At 39.5% G+C, this 26,511-nt stretch overlaps 1 protein-coding gene across 1 annotated transcript in view; it reads right to left on the reverse strand.

Annotated features, from left to right (window-relative positions):
* The window catches only part of uba6 (ubiquitin like modifier activating enzyme 6), a 136,205-nt gene that overhangs the window by 104,161 nt on the left and 5,533 nt on the right, over positions 1–26,511 (reverse strand). Inside the window, exons 2-5 of the mRNA XM_041186377.1 lie at positions 20,817–20,880; positions 14,825–14,919; positions 11,336–11,364; positions 4,320–4,414 (exon numbers count right to left, since the gene is read on the reverse strand). Coding sequence (XP_041042311.1) covers positions 4,320–4,414; positions 11,336–11,364; positions 14,825–14,919; positions 20,817–20,857 — 260 coding nt within the window. The 5' untranslated portion in view covers positions 20,858–20,880. The remainder of the gene's footprint in view (positions 1–4,319; positions 4,415–11,335; positions 11,365–14,824; positions 14,920–20,816; positions 20,881–26,511) is intronic.

The following is a 26,511-nucleotide window of genomic DNA, read 5'->3' on the forward strand; positions in this document are numbered from 1 at the left end:
CAAGAAGAATTTGTTTCCACAATAATTTACTGTGAAAAACACTTACTGAAAAGGAAAGAAACAAAACATCTGAAGTTTTAAAAACAAAGTACTCTTCTTGAAATGTCACTTGCTTTCACATGCAGAAGCAGTTACATATAATAATTCTTCTGACATGCAGAATCACACAGCATGCGAGCAGTCAAGTTCCAGTTCAGAATTAAACGGCGAGGTGAAAATTAAGAATATGCGAAGAAGCTAGAAAATATTTTATTCCTTATTTAAAGGAAAGAAAAAAAATTAAAAAGGATAGGAAAGGGAGGGAGGAATGGCAAAACTTCAATTTAAATAGCACCTTCCATGACCTCAGGCTACCCCAAATACTTTACAACAAATTCAATACTTTTAAGTGTTGCAATGTAGGAAATGCAGTAGCCCATTGGCACACAGCAAGATCCCACAAAGAGCAATGAGATAACGAGTTGTTTTATTGATGTTGGTTGAGGGATAGATCCTGTCCAGGGCACCAGGGAGAGCTCCCTTGTTCTTCTGTGAATTGTGCCTTGAGATCTATTACATCCACCTTAGAGGACAAATGGGGCCTCAGTGTAATGTCTCATCTGAAGTATGGCAGAAGTGCAATTCTCATTAGTGAATATTTCTAGTCTTTAAAGTAAAAATAAGGTCATTAGTTTGTGTTTAGGTCTCTAGTCTTTTTTTTCCTCTTTGTTTTTAAAAAAGTAGCTTGTTAAGTATAAGGTCGATACGTGGGTTAACAAAGCAAAAGAATATGACAGCATTGCAGGGCAGCTATTTAGGTATTGATACCCAGAGTGTGACAGGAAGGGACAGAGTGTACAAACAATAAACCAGCATATAGTGTCAAAGGGAGAAAAAAAATAGTAAAAAGGCAAAATTAATGGCTCTTTACTTAAATGCACATAATATTCGGAACAAAATAAATGAATTAACAGCACAATTAGAGGTTAATGGGTATGATCTTATAGCGATTGCGAAGACATGGTCACAAGGAGATCAAAGCTGAGAACTAAATAAATATTCAGGGGTATGTGACTTGTTGAAAGGACAGGCAGGAAGGAAAGTGTGATGGGGTAGCTTTGTTAGTACGAGATGGATAGGTGCAGTAGCAATAAATGATCATGGATTGGAAAATGTAGAATCCATTAGGGCGGAGGTAAGAAATAACATGGGGAAGAAGACATGGGTGGGAGTAGTCTATAGGCCCCCAAACAGTAGTTATACTACAGAGCAGAGAATACATAAGATAATGAGGGCATGTAAAAAAGGCAGTACATTAATCATGGGTGACTTTAATCTTCATGTAGATTGGGAAAATCAAACTGGTAGAGGTAGCCACAAGGAAGAATTTGTAGAATGTATTCAGGACAGTTTCCTAGGGCAATATCTTGTGGATCCAACCAGGGATCAGTCTATTTTGGATCGGGTAACGTGTAATGAGGCAGGTTTAATAAATGATCTCAGAGTAAAAGGTCAAATAGGAAACAGTGACCATAACATGGTAGAATTTAGCATTCAGTTTGAGAGTGAGAAACGTGGGTCAGAAACAATGGTGATAAACTTAAATAAGGGTAATTACAAAGGAATGAGGACAGAGTTGGCTGGAGTGGACTGGGAAAGGAGTTTAGCAGAAAAGACAGTTAATTAACAATGGCAGATGTTTAAGAAAATAGTTCGTGACTCATAACAAAGATATATCCCAGTGTGAAAGAAGGATTCGAGGAAGGGGATAAACTAACCATGGTTAACCAAGGAAGTTAAGGATAGTGTCAAATTGAAAGAAAAAACATACAACATGGCAAATATCAGCGATAAGCCAGAGGATTAGGAAAGTGTTAAAAAAACAAAAGGTGACCAAAAAAATAATTAAGAGGGAGAAGATAAACTTTGAGGGTAAACTAGCAAGAAATATAAAAACGGGCTTCTTTAAATATATAAAAAGGAAGAGAGAGAATGAAGCTGAGGAAATAATAATGGGAAACCAGGAAATGACAGGAGTTGAATAAATAATTTGCATCGGCCTTCACAGTAGAAGACCCTAAAAGCATTCTAAAAATACTAAATAATCAAGGGTCAAAAGTGGGGGAGGAAATAAAAACAACTATCACTGGAGAAAAATGCACTAGGGAAACTAATGGGGCTAAAGGCCGATAAGTCTCCTGGGCCTGATGGGTGGCATCCTAGGATGTTGAAGTAGCAACACAGATAGTGGATGCACTAGCAGTAATCTTTCAAGAATCCTTGGATTCTGGACAAGTCCCAGAAGATTGGAAACTGCCAACATAACAGCCTTATTCAAAAAGGGAGGGAGACAAAAAATAAGTAACTATAGCCTAGTTAGCTTAACATTCGTCACTGGAAAACATTGGAGTCTATTATAAAGGATGTAATAGCAGAGCATTTGGAAATGCATAATATAATCAAGCAGGGTCAGCATGGCTCCATGCCTGACAAATTTATTAAAATTCTTTCAGGGTGTAACAAGCAGGATAAATAAAGGGGAACTGGTAGATGTAACATATTTGGATTTCCAAAAGACGTTTGATAAGGTACTGCATATAAGGCTACTTAATAAGATAAGAGCCCATGGCGTAAGGGGTAGTGTATTAGCATGGATATAGGATTGGCTAATAAAGAGAAGGCAGAGTTGGAATAAGGGGCACATTTTCAGGATGACAACCTGTAACTAGTGTAGTGCCACACGGATCAGTGCTGGGGCCACAATTATTTACAATATATGTTAATCACTTGGATGAGGGAAGAGAATGTACTGTCACCAAATTTGCGGATGACACAATAATAGGTGGGAAGGCAAGTGATGAGGATGACACAAAGAGTCTACAGAGGGATACAGACAGGTTAATTGAGTGGGCAAAAATTTGGCAGATAGAATATAATGTGGGAAAATGTGAGGTTTTGCATTTTGGCAGAAAGAATACAGGAGCTGAATATTACTTACATGGAGAAAGACTGCAGAAAGCTACAGCACAGGGTAATTTGGGAATCCTCATGCATGAATCCCAAAAAGCTAACATACAGGTTCAGCAGGCAACAGGGAAGGCAAATGGAATGTTGGCCTTTATTTCCAAGGGAATGAAGTATAAAAATAGGGAAGTCTTACTAAATCTATACAAGGTACTAGTTGGACTACACCTAGAATACTGTGAACAGTTTTGGTCCCCTTATCTAAGGAAAGATATACTGGCATTGTTGGCAGTCCAAAGAAGGTTCACTAAGTTGATTCTGGGTATGGAGGGATTTTCTTATGAAGGGATGCCGAGTAGGTTGGGCCTGTACTCATTGGAGTTTAGAACAGTGAGTGGTGACCTTATTGAAACATATAAAATTCTTAGCATCTACCCTGTCAAGGCCCCTGAGAGTTTGTTTCTCCTTACGGGAGAGTCTAGGACCAGAGGGCATAATTTCAAAGTAAGGGGTTGCCCATTAGAGTGGAGTGAATCTGTGGAATTCTTTACCGCAGAGGGCTGTAGAGACTGGGTCGTTAAGTATATTCAAGGCTGAGATGGACAGATTTTTCATCAGTAAGGGAATCAAGGGTTATGGGGAAAAGGCAGGAAAGTGGAGTTGAGGATTATCAGATCAGCCATGATCTCATTGAATGGCAGAGCAGACTTGATGGGCCGAATGGCCTACTTCAGCTCCTATATCTTATGGTCTTTTACTGCACTGCAATGTTGGTCTGGCTAATCTGCTCATGTGTCTGGAGTGAGACTCAAACCCACTCTTTAGACTCAGAAGGCAAATGTGCTACCAGCTGACATTCTGAAATCAGAGTTGACAATCTATGAAAGAATTCAGATAGTGTTGTCATTTAATGATAAAAGGAACTAAGCTCTTAAGAGCTGTGAACAATCAATAAGTCAATGGGAAGCATTACATTGTAAATTTGCCCCTTGAAGATGTGCAAATTAGACCAAATGCTGAACTCAAACACCTCAACAGGGTTCAGTAGCTGACAGCATGTGTTATTGCAGATTTAACGAAGTGTTTTTACATTATCAGAACATCAAGTTATAATCACAGATCAACAGCAACAATGTCATAATCCTCCCAGTTTCATGCTGACTTTAACTTGTATGATGGTCGGAAACAAAACAGTATGGTATAATTTTGTACAATTACTCAGATATCCTTTCCAATATTCACTATTCAAAAAATATAGAAATTCACTTTGGGTGCACTGATGTTTTATAAATAGATATTTTGTACAGTTGAAAAAGTTAAATATCTTTTGTACAGTAGGCTTGTCAGGTTTTCAGCATCGCTGATGTATTGTTCACCTGTTTCTGTGACTGGCCACATCATCGTCATGCAGAAAGAAGTTAGTGCCTAGGTCCCAAGTTTCAGATGGTTTTGTGTCATGGATGGTCAGTGTCTAGCCCAAGGAGAAAGAAACACATTCACAAAACAGTATATATCATCACTGTAAACAAGGGAATGCTACCTTAAACATTACAAATATCTGAAATTTAAAAGGATACACTTTTCTTGTAGTATCAGTGCCATCGCTTGCCTTCACATGTAGAAAGAGTTGCAGACATGTGTGCCAAGTGCCAGGTCAAAATTAAATAAGCAGGTTAGCTAGGGAACAAAATAGGGATAGAAGCAGCAGCTGGGAAATCTATTTAAATCCTTATCATGGAAAGAAAGGAGGGGAAAAAAAGGGGATAGAAAAAGAAACAACTTGTATTTACATAGCACCTCTCATGACCACAGGATGTCCCAAAATGCTTTGCAACCAACGAAGTACTACACAATGAAGTGTAGCCAATGCTTTAATGTGGGAAATATGGCAGATATGTTACCTTGCAGTTACATGTGTTGTTATATATTTTTTTAAGGAGGTGATGGCCCAAAAAAATTAAGGACATTCACATCAAAATTAGACTTCAATTTGTGGCCAAACTCAAAAGTTTTCAATTTTCATTATAGAAGCAAGCAAGCTGTTTTCCAACTGACAGGTTTTCTGGTACTGCTTTTTTCCAATTTTCCTGATAATGCTTGTTAAGTCTTTTTTTAAAAAATAGATTGTTCGCAACATAATGTGAAAATTGAGTGTTTTTGCTTACTGTACATCAGATTTGAACATCACTGATCAAAGTTTCGGGGCTTATCATAATTATATCTTGCAATGTCAGAAAAAGAAAGCGACACAAAAGCTGTTAATTAATAAAGGACCATACGGCAGTTCGAGTCATGAGGCACACTGAATGGTTCAGGGAATGAATAAATTACTGGAAATGTCATTTATAAACCAAGGCATGTTAAATCTTTGAAACACATTGTAGTTTATGCTAGTATTAAAATATCTCTCATCAACATTTGTGAGTTGAATTTACTCTATTTTCACCAAGCTTCATTTTTTGTTGGTAGGAAACACTATATTTGATATTGATGAATATCAACTTTGATTCCATTCTTGCCTATCAGACTTTAGCTGGAACATCTCAATAGCTTCTTTTCCCACCCCAACACCATTATTTATGGAGTTCCCCAAGAGTTTATCGTTGCCCCCCGCCCGCCTTCTTCCCCATGCATATGTTGCTACTCAGTGATATCGGCAAACATGGAACCAGCTTTCATGAGTACAATGATGAAACTCAGCAATTCCTCTCCACATCTTCTCTTTATCCTTCCACTGGCAACGTATTGACAGGCTGCTTGTTTGACATATAGGGCTGGATTTCACCATTGACTTGGGAATCATGGTTCGGGTCATGATATTCTCAAGGTCTGATTTAATGCATACACACATGCTATTTTCATCTTTAAGAGTCAGGGGAAGGCTGGAGTCATCAAGGTTGCCTCCCAAATACCAATGCAGATATGCATGTGTGGCCAAAAACCATTGGGAATGAGGTTGGGTGCATCCTGTCTCTGGCCCAATAAAAGACCTGCCTACGTTTCAATCAGGATCCTCTACCTAGCAACAAACTTCTCGAAGGAAGATAAAAGCCACTGTTGACCAGGTAACTAACCTTTGACAAGCAAATACTTACTGTCATAGATCACATGATTGACGGCTGAAATATAATTATCCTGAGAGAGTTGGCCCATTATGAACAATCTGTTAGTGAACTCTCAAACTATAATACATGCATCTCATGCCTCTGAAATCTTGGCCTTGAGCACTCTGCCATACCTGCCTTCCACTGCTCTGCCAAGCAAGAGTTTGCACTTTAACAAGTCAACATACAGCAGCTCACAGCACAACTCTGCAAGTGACCACAGCAGCCCAGCTCACCTGCTGCACCTCTCAATATTTGTGCGTCTCAAGGCCCTTTACAACCTTGTCGCATAGTGTTAAAGCTTGCCACCTAGCCAGTGGCTCAACAAAGCTGAAGCTTCCTCCTCCAACCTGTCCAGGTGCAGCTTCAGGAACTCTTCTAGCTCTTTCTCAGTTAAGTATTGGAAAAAGGTGTTTACTTTTAGCAAGTAGAGAACATTTTCACTCTAGTGAAGGGCCTCTAGCTCTACCTGAGTAACCTGATATAGTTCATATGCTCTTCTGAAGGCAAAACACCTTGATGAAAATACTGATGTCTCAGAAAATTGCATTTCAGACATGCTTTTAAAATGGCGATGCTGACTTTGCATGAACTTTGGGTCGTGACCCATTATGTTTCCTGCTCTGGACAATATGGGGGCTGGCACAAATCTGCCCGGAAATATGAAATTGTGGTGCTTCCCCTCTTTCTTTTGTGGCTGCCCGACACGGGTTTCCTTAACAACAGGACTGCAAAATGCAGCCCGTAGTCTTATATAAACTTTCAATTTCCTCCAGCTAAAAAGCAGGAAGACCAAAACATAACTTTTATCCCATGGCAGAAACCCTTGCCACCAATTTCAATCTCCAGCAACCGTCTCAAGCTGAATCAGGCTGTTTGCAATTTCAAGCCTTATGTCCCCGATCTAAACTTCCAACACTATCTTCTCCATCACCAAAGGTCAGAAAGGTAGTGAATTTCATGTGTATAGCTAGGATAGTTTTCTGCAATGTGTCCTATTGTCATCAAGGGAGCAGCCAAAAATAGTTTTAGAGCTCTACCTGCCCAAAAAAGTCATAGACAACTAAAGCAAAAGACAACTTAAAACTAAAAGAAAAACGCATGCTAAATGCAAAAAAAAAAATGAAAGATACAAAGAACAGCAAAGAGTGACAAAACAGGTACTAAAACAAGAACCTAAGGGATATCAAAATCAAAAAAAACCTTTGCAATTGCATTAGGAAAAAGAAGGTAGTCAGCAGCAATGTGAACCCCTTGAAAATTGATAAAGGGATGTATATAGTCTATGAAATGGCAGATATGTTGTATAATTATTTTGTGTCAGTGTTTACAGTGGATGAAAAGGTCAGAAGGCTGGACATACCAAGGAAATTAGTAATGATGGGGACAGGATCTGACCAAAATTAAAGTAAAATAACAGGAATGAAGAAAATAATGACACCAATCAGTAACAAATCCTCAGGACCATGTGGCTTCCATCCCAGGGTTTTAAAGGAAGTAGGCAAGGACATTCCAGATGCCGAACTATAATCTTCCAAAGTTCTTTAGACTCAGGAACTGTTATTTTAGATTGGAAAATTGTGCAAGTTACTCCATGAAGAAAAAAAAGAGGGAAGCCAAGGAATTACAAACCAGTTAGCCTCAAGTCTGTAGACATGAAATTACTGGAGTCCATAATTAAAGACATGAAGTAACTGAATGCCTAGAAAATTCTCAGCTTACCAGAGAGTGTCAGCATGAATTTGTAAAGGATAGATCATGTCTGACAAACCTGATTTAACTTTTTGAAGAGGTGATCAAAGTAGTGGATAGGAAGACGTGACCAAGGTAGCGGATAGGGGACTGCCTTTCAATGTTACTTATATGGACTTCCAAAAGGTATCTTATACAGTCCCTCTTAAAGACACAGCTAGCTGAGGTTGAATCTCAAGAAATTGAAGGCAAATTACTAATGGCTAGGAAATTAGCTATAAAAGGATAATGGGCACATACTCTAATTGGCACAATGTGACTAATGGTATCCAGCAAGGATCTGTATTGGGCTTTAACTATTCACCATATTTATGATGGGATAAAAAGCCAAAAGAAAGACAAAGATAGGCAGTATTGTAAGTGGTGTAGATAAAAGCATAAAATTACTGAGAAATTTGATAGATCGAGTGAATGGGCAAACCATGGCAAATAGATTTCAATGTAGGCAGATATGAGGTTATCCACTTTAAACCTAAAAACAGTGAATATTCTAAATGGCTGGTAACGCTGGCGGTCCAAAGACTTCCAAATCCAGGTACATGGATTAAAACGTCATGAACATATACAAAAGAAATCACAAAGGCGGCTGGAATGCTGGCCTTTACAGTTGGAGGGCTAGCACACAAGGGGTTAAAGCAATGCTGCAGCTACGCAAAGCCCTGCTTAGACAACACCTAGAGTACTGCGAGCAGTTCTGGGCACCACACCTTAGAAAGGATATATTGCCCTTAAAGGGAGTGCAGTGCAGTCACCAGAATTACACCTCTAATCCAAGGGTTAAATTAGGAGGAAAGATAACAATCTAAGGCTGTATTTCCTGGAATTTAGAAGGATCAACAATGATTTGATCAAAGTTCTTAAGATGTTAAGGAGAACAGATAGGCAGATAGAAATCATTTCTGCTGGTTGGGATGTCTAGGACTAGGGGACACAGTTAAAGCCAGATCTTTCAGAAGTGACATTAAAACTTCTAGACACAGAGTGGTAGAAGTTTAGAATTATCTTCTGCATCAATAATTGATACTAAACCAATTGTTATTTTAAATCAGATTGCCAGTTTTTGTTAACCAAAACATTAAAGGTTATGGGGCAAAAGCAGGTAAATGGGGTTAAGTCACAGATCATCTATGATCTCAATGAATGGTGAAACAGGCTCAAGGCCTAAATAGCCTACTCTTGTTTCTATGTTCACAAAGTGTAATTCCATCTCCACTCCTATCTCAACTCATCTGGTGCCTTTGTCAACTTCAGGCTAGGCCAAGGACTCTCAAACTGTGTCTCAGAGGGTATGTGAGACATCTCTAAGCACGTAAGCTGGAAAGATTGCTCAATGGTGAATCCACTCTTGCACCTCTTCTGCTGGCACTCTCTCTCAAATGCTTCCTTCTTTACTTTCTTCCAGTTCACTGTAACTTGTCACAATTTGAATTAAATTAGGAACTGCAGACTTGCAATCACCAGAACGGAAGGCACTATGGACAGTTAAATAATAGATTCTTCATACTTTGGTGAAAGTTGATCAGGTTTAAACTTATTGGCAAGTAGAGCTGCTGCTTACTTTGTTAAGATGGTTTACAATTAAAAGAAAGACTAGCAATTAAGTTTATTACCAGAGTCACAGAGGCCACACAGAAGGTGGTGAGGGCAGGTCATAAACTTGCTGAAATATTCCCTGGGTTAATAGGTTCAGCTTTTAAAAATAAATCTTTGCTTGCTGGTGTCCAATGTTTTCTCCTCCTTTGTACTGCCCTTTCTCCTATCTTTCAAAGCGATAGTTTTGACTTTTATACTTTTTTGGGGGGAGGAATTCAAATATGTTTTGAAATCAATAACATTGAGAAAACCTTGAATTATTTTCATCAACTTCACAGGCTAACTGGTCTGGTTGCCTTGTGAAATTGATGAGCTTTATTAAGTATACAACCAATCCCAATTTAAATTTGATATGCAAAACTTTACTAAGAAAAGCTGTGTCATTATAGTGTGAAATATTTTAATCTAAAATGTTAATACTTAGAGGAAACAAAACAATGAAAACTGTGTAAGCAATCTCATTTTTTGGATACAATGTTAAGTTCACTAGGGTGAATTAAAAATAATGCATCTCAAGGAAAAGAAAAGCTAATTTGGAAAGTGGGACTGCTATAGTTTGCATGTACAACGGTTACACATCGGAATGGCACCCTCTTTATGAACTGCATTTCTTAAAACCGGCATGGGGAAAGTTTGCTTCTGGCAAAATTAACCTGCCAGATTCTCGAACTTTGAGGTAGTTCAAAGTGTTACTGGAAAATGACAAATAGAAAGGAATGATCAAAATGAGAATTTTGCCTTAGTTATTTCTACCAACAGGTTTGTCTTCCTAGATTTAGGCAAAACTGCTGGGAGAGGTCAGTTCTGTGCCTAGGGAATTGCTAGGTCTGCTAGCCTTTCAAAAAAATTTTCTGCAGCATCCATGCCACAGGCTTGCCCTGGACATCTCAGTTGACAAGTGATTCAAAATTGAGTTCTAGCCAATGTTTCCTTTAAAATTTTGTGATTGTGAACTGCCAGTTTTTTGAACAAGGCCTGCACAGTACCTTCAAAGCTTGGCTTTGCACATGCACAGCTTAGTGAGAACACTGGTTCCAACAAGAGCAAATGGCTGAATTTTGCATCCAAGTGTGAGTAGTGTTCGCCACATTGTCAGATATGGCTGTTCAGGTTTTGACATGGCTTGCTGCAACTTACAAAGTGGATTTTCATCACTCAATGGAATGAAATTCAAGTCTTGTTTATGCCTCTGTGTAGAAAACAACTTAAGACCCAAAATATCACCTATTGCTCCAAACATTATGTGCAGATGCATTAATGGTAGGTAGTACTAATATGGCAAGTTTAAGTTGTATGTATATAATTTGTATATATATATTTTTACAATGCTTGAGCATTAAAGGAGTTAAAATACTAAATCTGTGTGCTGGTAGGGGTACACAGGCAACTGATGGGTGTGTAAGGGGGCACATAATAAGTAAAGCTTGGACATGTATAGACAGACTTTTTCAATGCTCTCTTGCCAGCCTCTCAACCTCCTTCCTTGGTAAGCTTCAGGTCATCCACAATTCTGCTGCTCATATCCTGTGACACGCCAAGTCCTGCACAGTAATTGCCCCTTTCTCCACTGGTCTACATTTGCTCTTGGTCCTCCAGTGTCAAAAATGTAAAATTTCTATCCTTGTGTTTAACTTCAAGACTTCAAATCGACCTTCTTTGTAACCTCAAGTCCTACAATAAGATGTCCACTCATCTGATTCTGGTTTCTTGTGTATCCCAAATTCCCTTCAACTCACCATTGATGGTTGTACCTTCAGCTGCCTAGGACCCATGTTCTGCAAGCCCTTCTCTAAACATACATATCTCAGCCATTAATGTTTCCTTTAAGACCCTTAAGGAGCTTCTGTAAGTTTTAAAAGTGGAAAACTAAGATGAAAACCAGGGGGAAGAATTTGAAAAATTACAACAAATCAAGAGTATTTATAACTTAAGATTCACCATACCTTTATGCCTGCAAGAATAATGTTCTTTGCTGCAAAGGTAGAAAAAAATCTGTTATGCTTGCCTTAAACAATTTTAATATGTCACTTAAAACAATATTCATTTTTTTTTTTTACACAAAAGGTACCAATTATAATGCATTGTTCCATTTCCATGAGAAAAACTGAAAGCAGAAATTTTTAAACTGTTTCAGTCCTTCATTAGCTTGTAACCTTCCTTGTGTTTTGCTCACCACCTTTATCAAAGCATTTGCTTAAATCTTTTGAATCCAAGATCTTCTAATAACTCAGTATACGTGCCCTCTATGGTATCCCATTAGACCATAGAGACAGGGTAAATGGCAGATTGAACTTTAGTCTGAGCTTGAATAGCAGATCTCAGCAAGGTGATAAACTAGATGTTACAATATACCTCAGCACTTTGAGATAGGGAGGGAATAAGTTCAGCCAGAATTCGTACTCCAAACTCAACTCTGTACATTTGATGGAAAGTGCATTGGTGTAGAAGTTGGTAACGTAATTAAGGCAAGACATGTCAAGATCATCATAACCTGAAGGATAATCCTTAAGCCAATATTAAAAATAAACTATAATATAGTATTCACAATAATTTTTGATATTCTGAATTAACGGTATTATGGTTACACTAATAGTAAACAACAATCTTGTCTATGATACTGGAACTTTTAGTATAATATGCACAGTAATCTATACAGTACTGAGCATAATCAGTATTACAATGTCACAATCCGTACTACAATATTCAGAGTAATTTGTAATAAAGTACTTACACTATTCTGTAGAATTATACTTAATAATAGACGCTATAAGAATCCCAATTAAATATAAGTACAATTCTCTCAGCAATCTATAATGCTTATACCAATGGTTTCAGGTACGAGGGACTTCAGTTGCATGGACAGATTGGAGAAGCGTTTGATATAGGTGTTCAAAATCATATCAAAGAGAGTAGATAGAGAGAAACTGTTCCCATTGCCAGAAAGAGTCAAGCACCAGGGAACACAGATTTAAAGTGATTGGTAAAAGAACAAAATAAGGGGAATCTTTGTTTTACGCAGCGAGTGGTTATAATCTGGAATGCACTGCCTGTAAGGGTGGTGGAGGGAGAGGAGCTGATTACAGTCTGTGTGTGGTAGTGGGGCTTTCAAAAGGTATTCAATAAGTATATGTAAGGGGAAAAAAAATTGGGGCTGAGGACTTGGTCCCTTGCTTTTCATAGTATATACCAATGATTTAGATTTAAATGTAGGAGGCCTGATTAAGAAGTTTGCAGACATTACAAAAATTGGCCATGTGGTTGACTGTGAGCAAGAGAGCTATATCCGGCAGAAAGACATCAATGAACTCGTCAGGTAAGCAGAAATACGACAAATGCATTTAGGGAAATAATGCAATGGAATACATAATACATGGTGAAGCACTGAAAGGCTTACAGGAGCAGAGGAACCTTGGAGTGTAAGTCCACAGATCCCTGAAAGTAGGACAGGTATATAAAGTGGTCAATAAGGCACGTGGGTCACTTAGTCGAGCCATAGTATTTAACCACAGTGAGTTTATGCTAGAACTATATAAGATACTAGTTAGGCCACAGCCAGAGTATGATATGCAGTTCTGGTCGCCACATTACAGAAGGATGTGATTAGGGAGAGATTTATGAGGATGTGGCAGGACTGGGAAATATTGGTTGAGGGAAGACTGGGTATGCTGGGGCTGTTTTCCTTGGAACAGAGGGAAGTCGAGGGAAGAATTAATTGAGGTTTACAAAGTTGAGGAGCCAAGATAGAGTTGATAGGAAGGATCTATTTCTCTCAAAAACAGGAGGGATAGATTTAAAGTAATTGGTAGAAGGGTTAGAGGGAAGTTGAGGTTAACTTTTTTCATCCTGATGATTGTGGAGATCTGTAACTCACCGTTTGAAAGGGTGGAAGAGGCAGAAACCTTCATTACATTTAAAAAGCACTAGGATATGCATCTGAAGAGCCATAACCCACAAGGTTATGGACCAATCAGGTTGGATAGTTCTTTTTTTCTTCACACAGATACAATGGGCCTGATAGCCCTCTGTTCCATAAATTTCTTTGTTTCTGAGGCAAGAAAATAGAGAAAGGGCTAGGATAGGAGAATTCTTACAATGGAAGGGGAAGGTGGCAGAGGCAGCTGAATGACTGGTTTTGATATTAATAGATGTCCATTATTGTTGGTGAGAGTGGGAGAGCAGGGAGTGGGGTGTTAGGAGATGGTTGATCGTGAAAAAATGCAGAGAATCATAGGTTTGCATTCCAGGACAATCCTGGAGTGATGAGCCATTTTGGCAGAGAACAGGATTTGGCTCTGTTGAAGGGTCATTCGGACTTGAAACGTCAACTGTGCTCCTCTCCACAGATGCTGCTAGACCTGCTGAGTTTTTCCAGGTATTTTTGTTTTGGATTTCCAGCATCTGCAGTTTTTTTGCTTTTGTCTTAGGATTTGGTCCTGCTTGGTTTGGTCCAGCTCTGGCAATAAATGGGAGTAAACCAGTTATGTACCAGATACATTATAGTCTGTGCTCTTTGGACATGAGGGGGCAAAGATGGGGATCATGGCAGACGAGGAATGGCCAGGGGTTTAACGATGATAAAATCATCAAAAGCAAGGTAAAGAACTGAGTAAGCAGGTTGATTACTCAAAGAATGAATGACTGCTGCAGAAGTTTCATGGTGATTGAAGGGCACAAAGGTGATCAGTTGGCAGTTTGAAAGCAGAGTTGTAGCTGATTTGGGGGCAAACATGTATCTTGAGGATATAGCAAATGGGGCTATGACAATGTAGCAGGGAATGATTTTACAGCACCATTTGATGTTGTGATCAAGAGCTGTCATGTGTTCGTAAAGGCAGTAACACTAGGAATTTCTATTAGAGCACCACCTTTTGGTGCCAAGGTTAACAATTCAGTATTTGAAATTCCATTGAAAATGTTTATATGGAAAGTTTCAAAGGAGAATGTGATTTTTACGAGACTTTTAATAATAAGAACATAAGGAGCAGGAGGAGTAGGCCATTGAGCCCTTCGGGCCTGCTTTGCCTTTCAATGAGATCATGGCTGATCTTCTACTTCAACACCATTTTCCGGCACTGTCCCCATATCCCTTGATGTCTTTAATATGTAATTTAATATCTAGTGATCTCAGATTTGAACATATTCAACGACTGAGCCTCCACAGCCCTCTGGGGCAGAGAATTCCAAAGATTCACCACCCTCTTGAGTAAAGAAATTGCTCCTCATTTAGTCCTAAATGGCCTGCTCCTTATTCTGAGACTGAGATAATTTAGCGGATTGCTGTGTGTTGTACATGGGCAAACTGCAGATTTCAGATGTAACAGTCTTAAAAGGCAGAAGTTTATTGCACTAGTACATGTTGATATGACTCCAACACAATTTTAAAATCATATGTCCCTTCTTTATTTTTGTAATGTGTTAAAAACTTGGCTTACCAATTTCAACACCTAATCCACCAATTCCACTTAGGAAAACACAAGACTGAGCCATCTGATACATTGCATTGTCTCCGAGAACGTAGCGCTGCCGGCTGCAGGAAAAGGGGAAAAAATATAAGAGCTGGTAAGCAGAATATTGATGTAATGTCTCTTTATGTGAACTATTTGCTTTCACTTAACAATTAATCAATAATGTATGTCAGTAAAAAAAGGAGTATGATTGTCCACCAACTGAGACATGGAGTATTATAAAAATTGACATGTGTTGACAAAGCTTGGATAGCCAAGAGGTGAAAGGTAAAAATTGGAAGTTTGGGACAACTGGTATGCATTTAACCAATTCCCTTCTTTCTCTGAATAAAATTAGCAAAGGTAGACATTGTGCACACAATAGAAATGTCAAAAAATTAAAGGCTTCCATACTATGTGTAAAAAGTTACTTTGTGAGATGATCCCCCTCCATGACCCCAAACAACATCCTTGTACATACATTTTTTTTAGTAAAACAATCCAACAGTTGTTGGCTTACATCCATTCATCTAATTTTACAGGTTTCCTTTCTCTCCAGCATTTGTTTCAAGGCAGCAAAGTCAATGCAAAATCTTTTCTCACATACTTTTCATAGAATGAAATGTGTAACTTTCACATTTGGTGCGCTACACCCTGGAGGCTCACATCCTAAGTCAGTGAAGACAAAGACTTGTATTTACATAGTGCCTCTGTCACAATCAGGGTACAGCTAATAAAGTCCTTTTGAAGTAGTCAGTGTTGTATTGTAATAAATATTGCAGCAAATTTGTGCATACTAAAGTCCCACAAACAGCAATACTATAATGACTAATCTGTTTTTTAGAGATGATAGATAAGTGATCTGAAATGTTAACTCTGTATCTAGTTGCACAGATACTGCCTTGACAGCTGAGTGGTTTCACCATTTTCTGTTTTTATTTTTGTTTTGAGTAATATTCGTTGAAGGATAAATATTGACCAGGACACCTGGTCAATGAACTTTCCTGCTATTCCCTGAACGGGATCTATTCTGTCCAACTGCAAGAAAAGATCTCAGTTTAATGACTTATCCAAAGGCCACCACCTCCAACAGTGTGGCACTCCCTCAGTCTGGATTATGTGCTCAAGTTTTTAAAGTAGGTGTTGAACCCTAACCTTCTAACTCAGAGGTGGAAGTGCTGCTACTGAGCCACAGCTGTAGTGTATTATTACAAATCTGTGAAAATGTACTGCAACAGTATATATGCAATTGCTTCATTATAGGCCACCACCTCCAACAGTGTGGCACTCCCTCAGTCTGGATTATGTGCTCAAGTTTTTAAAGTAGGTGTTGAACCCTAACCTTCTAACTCAGAGGTGGAAGTGCTGCTACTGAGCCACAGCTGTAGTGTATTATTACAAATCTGTGAAAATGTACTGCAACAGTATATATGCAATTGCTTCATTATGTTTTGTAACAGTACAGCTGTATCTTATTAAAAAATACCAGGACACAGCAGGGTAATGTACTAATTATACCAAAGTTATATGCTTTGCATCATGTGTTCTGGGAGAGAGGTAGCAACAATGAATTACTCCAATATATAAATGTGAAATGTTATGAACATAAATATATTTATGGCAGCAATTTAGATGGAGAGAAAGGAAGCAGAAAAGTATGCAGCTCATCAAGTCAGTTCCCTCCATGATTTGTATACAATTTGGTAGGTCATGTATTTCATGCAAGCCAATCAATCCTTTGAGGATAGAATGAACTATAGCAGAAATCTATTAGATAAAATTCTCAGGCCCACAAAGGTAATTAAGAGAATCTGCAGAACCTGAAAGTGCACAGTATTCAGCTGTGGGCAGCTCCATTCCCCAGATGAGTCATCCCAAGTTCAAGTAGCAAAGGCGCTACTGTGTATAAAGAATTTAATCATCTACACCTATTCTTATCTTAATTCTTAGTCTCAATTTTTAAACATACATTTATCTTCAACTTTTTTTTAAAAAGGTGTTAATTGAGAGCATTGGGATTAAAACTCTTCCAAATTTATGTCTCATTTGAGCTTTGTATCTAGCACACATCAACTATGATATTTTGTATGCACACATATGCATCTCCATGTTAACCTTATATACCTAGGTCATATCTCTCTTCTCCTTCCCCGTGCTATCATTTCTCCAGGAAAGAAATTTCATGTAAGCAATTAGTGGGAGGCGGTGGCGTAGTGGGAATCCAGAGGCCCAGGCAGATGCTCTGGGGACAGGTGTACAAATCCCACCATGGCAGCTGGTGGAATTAAAATTCGATTAATAAATCTGTAATTGTAAAGCTAGTCTCAGTAATGGTGACCATGAAGCCATTGTCAATGGTTGCAAAAACCCATCTGGTTCACTAAGGTCCTTCACAGGAAGGAAATCTACCTTCCTTACCTTGTCCAGCCTACATGTGACTCCAGACCCACAGCAACTCTTAAACACTTATAACAAACCGCTATAGAAAAGTTGATAATGAAAGAAATCAGATGAACCACCCAGCGTCAACCCTCGGCACTGGAGATGACAATGTCACACCCAGCCCTGTCAACCCTGCAAAATCCTCCTTAGTGACATCACTAACTTTGGCCTGTGCCTAAATTTGGGACAGCTGTTCCACAGATTAGTCAAGCAACAGCCTGACACAGTCATACTCACGGAATCATACCATGCAATGTCCCAGATACCACCATCACTGGGCCCGAGTTTGGCATCAAGGAGCCCTAGGAAAACTGGAGTCAATGAGAATCAGAGGGAAAACTCCCCCTGGTTGAAGTCATACCTGACACAAAAGATGATTGTGGTTGTTGGAGGTCAATCATCTCAGTTCCAGGACATCACTGCAGGCACAAAAACAAGAACTGCTGGAAAACTCAGCAGATCTGACAGCATCTGTAGAGAGAAAGACTGAGTTAACGTTTCGAGTCCATAAGTCATACGGTCTTGAAACGTTAACTCTGTCTATTCTCTCCACAGCTGCTGTTAGATATGCTGAGTTTTTCCAGCACTTTCTGCTTTTGTTTCAGATTTCCAGCATCCGCAGTATTTTGCCTTTATCACTGCAAGAGTTTATCAGGGTAGTGTCCTAGACCTAACCATCTTCAGCTGCCTCAATGACCTCCCCTCCATCATAAGGTCAGCAGTGGGGATGTTCGCTGATGATTGCACAATATTCAGCATCATTTGCAATTCCTCAGAATCTGTAGCAGTCTGTGTCCATATGCAGCAAATACCTGGACAACATTCAGGTTTGGGCTGATATGTGGAAGTAACATTCACACCACACAAGTGCCAGGCAATGACCATCTCCAACAAGAGAGAATCTAACCATCTTTCCTCGTCATTCAATGGCATTACCATTGCTGAATTCCCCACTATCAACATCCTGTGGGATTCCATTGACCAGAAACTGAACTTTGCCAGCCTATAAATACTGTGGCTATAACAGCAGGTTAGAGGCTAGGTATTCTGTGGTGAGCAACCTGGCTCCTGACTCCCCAGAACCTGCCAACTATCCACAAGGCACAAGTCAGGAGAATGATAGAATACTCTCCACTTGCCTGGATGAGCGCAGTTCCAACAACACTCAAGAAGCTTGACACCATCCAAGATAAAGCAACCTGCTTGATTGGTGCCCCATCCACCACCTTAAACATTCACTCCCTCCACCATAAACATACAGTGTCAGCAGTATGTACTATGTACAAGATGCACTGCAGTGACTCACCAAGACTCCTTTGACAGTACCTTCCAAACCTGTGACCTCTACCACCTAGAAAGACAAGAGCAGCAGATGCATAGAAATGACACCACCTGGAAGTTCCCCTCCAAGCCACACACCACCCTAACTTGGAATACATTGTCGTTCTTTCACTGTCGCTGGGTCACAATCCTGGACTTCCCTTCCTAACAATACTTTGTGTGTACCTACAGCACATGGACTGCAGCGCTTCATGAAGGCCGCTTACTATCACTTTCTCAAGGGCAATTAGGGGTGGACTATAAATGCTGGCCTAGCCAGCGATACTCATACCCCTTGAAAGAATAAATGAAAAAAAAAAGGATGCTACTGGTTATATCACCATTATAGTTCATAGAAAGTGTTCCTTAACAATTTTATCTCAAGGAGATTGGAATACAAAAAGATGGGAATGATGTTATGGTTATATAAGGTTCTGGTTAGACCCCGTTTAGAATATTGCTTTCAGTTCTGGGCACCACACCACATACATGAGGCATTGGCCTTGAAGGTACTGCAGAAGGTTCCAGAGGCAAAAAAGGTTTAGCTTTGAGGACAGGTTGCACATACTAAGTTTGCATTCCTTGATATAAAAGATTAAAGGATGATCTAATTGAGATGTTTTAACATTATTAAGGGAGTTGATAGGTTAGACAGAGGAAATATTCCCTCAGATAGGGGGTCCAGAACAAGGGGGGCATAACTTTAAAATTAGAGCTGGGCTGTTAAGTTACAATGTCAGGGACAGCTTCTTCACACAAAGGGTGGTGGAAATCTGGAACTCTTTCACCCAAAAAACTGCTGAAGACAGGTCAAGTGAAACGCCAAAACTGAGATTGATAGATTTTTTTTGTTTGGCAATGGTATCAAGGGTTACAGAACCTAGGTGGGTAGATGGAGTTAAGATGCAGGCCAGCCATGATCGAACTGAATGGCAGAATAAGTTTGAGGATCTGAATAGTCTAAGCTTGTTTTTATGTCATGATGTCAGGGACCTTTTTGTGTTATATAGATTAAAAACCAATTTAATTTCTGCTCTCAATGTCATACAGCATATCCCAACTCCAAGTATTCAATAGCTTTTTTGCTTCAAACCGATTGACTATTTCGATGAAATCAAATGAAGAATTAAGACAATGAAAGTCAGAGATCTGGACCATTGGGCAGAATGGATCACCTGCCCACTGCAGAACCTGCCTGATTTTCACCCTTTGAAATTGCTAAGATTAAAACTGCGAGTTCCACCACTGAAAGTAAAGATGAAAATGAATTCCATTAATCTTTCAAAAATTTTCCCAAAAAAGTCACAGTGTGGGCACTCCCATTACTCATATTCCCTTGATCCACAATGGTGATGGATTTCCTCAGCAGTAACTAAGGCCACAAAGTGAAATAGAAACAATATGTTCCTTACGAGCCCAAATGAAATTTGGGTGTAACCACAAATACCACAGCAGAAGCGCAAATCAGGATTTGTCAATGACTCCACAATGAAACAACAGCCCTAAACCTTCCACGAAAAAACCTGCCAGAAGGAAAAGTACTTGGGGCTGGAAACATTGAGCAACAAACCTCTCTGTAAACATAGTAGGAAAGCCCACAAGAACTATTAATATGGTCACATGGTAATTTTAACTGTTATATAATTTTCATGTTTATTCAATGTGGTCAAGAACAGTCTGTGAAGAAGTCAACTCATTATCACTTACACAACAGATCTTAATTTACAAAATTATACCCACTTAAGAGCTCTTTGAGTTTGGCAAAAATGTGATTTAAATTTTGCTCCAAAATAGCTTAAAAGATAAAAGTGCATTGTAGTGTGGGGCTGAATCACAAAGGCTAAGAAAGTCCTAGATTCAATCTTCAGTCAATGTTCATTTAGCTAACTTGCAGCCAGACAACAGAAAGATAAATAACTGGCTGCAGCAGTTCACAACCAAAGATGAAAAAAGTCAGACAGGATTCAAAATCATAACTGCATTTTCTGCTGGGATATGGCTGTGCTTGTCAGGTAAGGCAAGGACCAGGCAGGAAAAACGTGAATTGGACAAGGTAACAAAGGCTGGGGAGCACCTAGCGAACTGGACCGCAGCAGATGCCATCACAAGGCACTGAAGTCCAGAAGCCCAAGACACCTCGTGGGAACATAGCCATTATTAGTTTTCTTGCACTAATATTTATTTTGCTCTTCAACATATTTGGATGTTCTTCTCTTACCTGTACAAGGAATCATCAATTTCCATATTGCCAGCTGCCATTTTCTCCTGCTGTTCACCAGAATCTGGAAAACAAGGAATTCCAAAGTAATTCAACTATCCTTTCAGGTCTTTCCAGGGTCTGTTTCACAAATTTGTTTTCCTGTCTGCTTACACCTTCACAATTTGCAGCCTATAATGTTCTCAAACGTCAAACTATGTTCAGAGAGAGAAATATATAAAAACTGTAAATGACACAAATTCAAAATAAAAACAGAAAATAATAACCATATATTCAGTCCACAGTGCCAATGCTAGTTTTTTGACAGTCCCAATGCCCTGCTTTTCCCCCCGGTCCTGTATTTTTTTCAAGTATTTGCCCAATTCTCTTTTAAAAGGCATTATGCAATCTGCTTCTGCCATCCTTTTAGGCAGTGCATTTTACAGCAATTAGCACTTGTGTAAAATAAGTTCTCATCTCTGCTCCTAGTTCTTTTGCCAATACCTTAAATATCTTGTCCTTTCATTACTGACCCTGTCAATGGAAACACTCTTTCCTTATTTACTCTGTCAAAACACTTCATTTTAACCCTGTTAAATGTTTCCCTAACCTTTCTTCTCAAGGAGAACAATCCCAGTTTCTTCAGTCTCTTACGCAACTCAAGTCCCTCATATCCAGTATTGTCTTTCCAGCAGCTCTCCTCTACACCTCTAAAAGGCCTCTACACAACTTATCAAAAAAAAACTTTACTTCCTCGTTCTTGTCACAGCTTAGTGTCAGCTTTTCCCCACTATAAAATGCAATGTTTACAACAGCAAAATAATTTGTGCAAATCTGTCACATTGTAATAACTCATGCCGTTGATAGTGCTGTAACACCTCAGCTTTGCAACTCAGCCTCTACTGCAGAAAAACTCCGGTGCTCCAATCAGTTCTATTAGTTATCTAAAGTGCCACAATGAATAATAATAAAGTCAAAGTATTATAAGGACAAAACATATGACTGAATTGAGATTGAAATACATCTGCATGCTCTGATATTATCTCCAACATCCAACCCCATTTGGCCTGAGGCCTACACTTGATCTTGACATCTGCGCAATAAACAGTGGTTGGCTGGTTTCATCATGAGTACTATGAGAATACTTTCATAGTGTATTTTTTACTTTGAAAAGAAGCATAAAACCAAATCATCCCTCCCTCTTCCTGAACAGCATCTTGGGGCTTACCAGTGACCAGAAGCTTAACTGGGCCAGCCACATTGATATCATATGAACATACAAAATAGGAGCAGAAGTAGGGCATTCAGCTCCTCGAGCCTGCTCTACCATTCAATATCATGGCTGATCTGTTTGTGTTGAGTTCCACATTCCCATCTACCCCGATAACCTTTGGTTCCCTTGCCTAGCAAGAATCTATCTACCTCTGCCTTAAAAATATTCAGTGACCCCGTCTCCAATGCCTTCTGAGGCAGAGAGTTCCAAAGTCTCACAATCTCAGAAAAAATTTCTCCTCATCTCTGTCCTAAAAGGGCGACCCCTAATTTTAAAACAGTGCCCCTACTTCTGGATTCACCCACAAGAGGAAACATTCTTTCCATGTCCACCTTGTCAAGACCATTCAGGATCATATATACTTCATTCAAGTCACCCCTCACTCTTCTAAACTCCAGTGGAAACAAGCCCAGGCTGACCCACCTACCCTCATAAGACAACCCACTCATACCAGCTATCATCCATTAAACCTCCTTTGAACTGCCTCCAAAGGTTATTGGGGTAGATGAGGGCATTAAGGATAGAAGGCAGGACAAACAAGTGGGAGATGGCCCTAGTGGGGGGGGGGGGGGGGGGGGGGGGGGGGGGGCAGGGATCAAAATAGGCTAAAAGGCGGAGATGAAACAATAGATCTAAATAAATTTAAAAACAGGAGGGAAAAGAAAAATATATTTGTAAAAAAATTATAAATTATTGGAAAAAGGGGGATCAGAAAGGGAGTGGGGATGGAGGAGAGTTCATGATCTAAAGTTGTTGAACTTAACGTTAAGTCCTGGAGGCTGCAAAGTGCCTAGTCGGAAGATGAGGTGGGCTGTTCCTCCAATATGCGTTGAGCTTCACTGGAACATTGTAGCGGGCCAAGGACGGACATGTGGGCATGAGAGCAGGGTGGTGTGTTGAAATGGCAAGCGTCAGGGAGGTCTGGGCCATGCTTGTGGACAGACCAAAGGTGTTCCGCAAAGCGGTCACCCAGTCTGCATTTGGTCTCTCTAATGTAGAGGAGACCGCATTGGGAGCAGCGAATGCAGTGGAGGGGGTGACATGCCTCCTGGTACAAAGCATCCAGGTAACTTTCTCCCTCCCTGGTTTGTCGCAGAGTCTGCAGCTCAGCTCCAGCTTAATTTCCTCAAGTTACAAACATTTACTGCAGATGTATTTGCCCTGGATCAATGTTATCTTAGAGCTCCCACATCCCACAGTCTTGACACATCACCTGCCTTGCCATCCTCAATGTGTGTTAAATAATAACTAAGTTATATTAATCACTTATTTATGTTTCTTTGTTATACATTTTATTAACTTTACCACCAATTTGTGTACTATTTTAAACCTCAGGGATAGAATAGAACTTACCGATTTACCAGATACTCAAACAGCTAGCTCCTTTCCCTGTAATAGAATAAGAACCAATTCCTACAGGGTGAGAAAGACAGAAAAAGGAAACAAACACCTCCTCCACCCCCTCACCAAACTCCCCCCCCCCACCATCACCAAACTCCCCCCCACCACCATCACCAAACTCCCCCCCACCACCATCACCAAACTCTAAGTCTCAATCAGTTATCTCAACTGCTCTCAGTTTCAAAAGCAGTGCTGTGACCAGGTACACTTTGCTGAGTGTTACACTACCAGACCCAACCCTCAAAGTTTCTGCACCATCTACAAGACTTCTCACCATTTGCCTGGATGAGTGCAGTTACAATAACTTCAAAAAGCTGTACACTATCCAGAACAGAGCAATTTGCTTGATCAGCCTCTTTGCCACTGAATTCAAAATCCACCCCTCCACATTATAGATAGATGACTGCATGATTGACAGGGTGCATTTTATCATACTCAGTCACCAAGCTAACTTTAATAGAACCACTTTCTCTGTGACTGCTAATACTGAGCAGGACAAAAGCAACAATGACATGGATATAACATCATCTCCAAGTTCTTTTCCAAGTCACACACCATCATAACTTGGAGGTACAACTCCATTCCTTCATCATTCCTAAAATTCTCAACCAATAACATCACAGGAGCACCATCACTGCAAGGACATGAGGCCCACCACCAGCTTCTCAGGGCAACAACACATTTATCCCAACTCTCTGCTTCTGATTAGCTAAACAATCCTCTATCCATGCTACTATATCACCCCCAAAAACATGAGCTCTTATCTTGTTAAGTAATCTTTTATGTAGCACCTCATCAAATCTCTTTTAGAAATCCAAATACACCAAATCTACTGGTTCCCCATTATCCATGCTCCTTATTTCCTCAAAGAATGCTAATAAATTCGTCAAATATCGCTTCCCGCTCACAAAAGCATACTGACTCTCCCTGTTTGTATTATGATTTTCTAAATGTCTAACTATTACCTCCTTAATAATGGATTCAAGCATTTTTTCCATAACAGACATTAGGTTAACTGGCCTATTATTTCCGGCTGTATCTGTCCGTTCTTGATTAGAGGTGTTACATTTGCAATTTTTCAAAATGCTGGGATTTTTCCAGAATCCAAGGAATTTTGGAAGATTACAACCAATGCATCCACCGTCTCTACAGCCACTTCTTTTAAGAGATAAGGATGCAGGCCATTGCGTCCAGGGTAATTGTCAACCTTTAGTCCCATTAGTTTTCCTAGTACTCTTTCTCTAGCAATCGTGATTGTTTTAAGTTCCTTCCTCCCTTTCCCCTCTTGATTTTCAATTCTCCTTAGGGTGCTTTTTGAGTCTTCTACCATGAAGACCAACAAAATACATGTTCAATGTTTCCTCCATTTCCTTTTTTCCCATTAATTCCCCAGTCTCACCCTCGAAGAGACCAATATTCACTTTAGCTACTCTTTTCCTTTTTATATACTTGTAGAAATTATTACTGTCTGCTTTTATATTTCTAGCTAGTTTTCTCTCAGACCTTAATTTCTCTCCTTGCTGATTTCTAAACTTTGCCCAAACTTCTGACCCACCACCAATCTTCTCAGTATTCTACACATTTTCTTTCAATATACCATCCTTAACTTCCTTAGTTAGCCACGGATGGTGCATCCTTCTCATAGAATCTTTCTTTCTCAATGAAATATATCTTTGTTGAGAGTTATGAAATTTCTCCTTAGCCGTCTGTCACTGTTTCTCTACAATCTTACCTTTTAACCTAATTTCCCAGCCCACTTTCGCCAATTCTGTCTTCATGCTCTTGTAATTGCCTTTAAGCTTAAAACATAAGTCTTAGACCCACATTTCTCATCCTCAATTGAATGCAAAATTCTTACATGCTATGATTACTGTTGCCTAGAGGCTCCTTTACTATGAGGTCATTAATTAATCCTATCTCAGTACACATTACCATGCCTAAAATAGCCTGGGGCATCAGTTTTTCACCATTAATGACTTGGAAGGATTAAAGAGCTGTATATCCACATTTGCAGATGAGACTAAGTTAGGAGAGGCAATAAATTGTGCAGATAGAAACAGAAAGTTACAAAAAGAATAGACAAAGTGAAAGGCCAAAAATGTAGCAGATAGGGTTCAATCTGGGTAAATGTGCAGTCATCCACTTTGGACCCAAAAAAGACAAACTAAGGTTTTCTTAATAGTGAGAATAGGAACCGTGGCAGGATCAAACTGATTTGTATGTTCATGTACACAAATCACTAAAAACTAGTGCACAAGTATAAAAAGAAATTAACAAGGCAAATGCAATGATGGCCTTTATTCCAAGGGGGTTGCAATTCAAATGTGAGATAGTTGTGCTTCAATTGTACTGGATCTTGGTCAGATCCTGGAATAGTGGTTTCAGTTTTGAGCAACACATCACAGGTGGCATATACCAGCATTGGTGGGAGTGCAGCACAGATTCGTCTGAATGATACTGAGGCTTAAAGGATTAGAATATGAGGACAGATTGTAAATTTGACCTGCATTCCTTTGACTTACGGTTGTTGGTATCATTTAATCAAAGCCTTTAAAATAATTCAAGGATTCACTAGGTTAAGTGTGGAGAGCCCATTTTCTTTGATGAGGGAATCCAGAACAAGGGGGCATTTGAACTTGGCCATTCAGGAGTGAAATCATGAAGCACTTTACCAATAGAAAGGGTAGAAGAAATCTGGAACTCTCTCCCTGAAAAAAGGATGCCTGGTCAATTTAAATTTCAATAAGGAGACTGATTTGCTTTGTAAGGAGGTCAAGAAACAGAGCAGAGGAAGTTGAGGAAATATTTTTGAGGTACAGGTTAGCCATGATCATCAGAATGGTGGAACATGGTTGAGGAGCTAAAGGGCTTAGCTCATTTCCTTTATTACAACCTAAATGTGACTTATTTTGCCATGTGGTTCAGATTCCCTATTCATGGTCTTCTATTTATGTTCTGCGGGCCAAGCTGGAATTCAACGCAACTTCCTCTCCAAAATGAGATGACGGTATACTACTGAGGCAGGCCATCCACTCTTTTCTG

The sequence above is a fragment of the Carcharodon carcharias genome, chromosome 4 (assembly GCF_017639515.1).
Source record: "Carcharodon carcharias isolate sCarCar2 chromosome 4, sCarCar2.pri, whole genome shotgun sequence".
NCBI lineage: Eukaryota > Metazoa > Chordata > Chondrichthyes > Lamniformes > Lamnidae > Carcharodon > Carcharodon carcharias.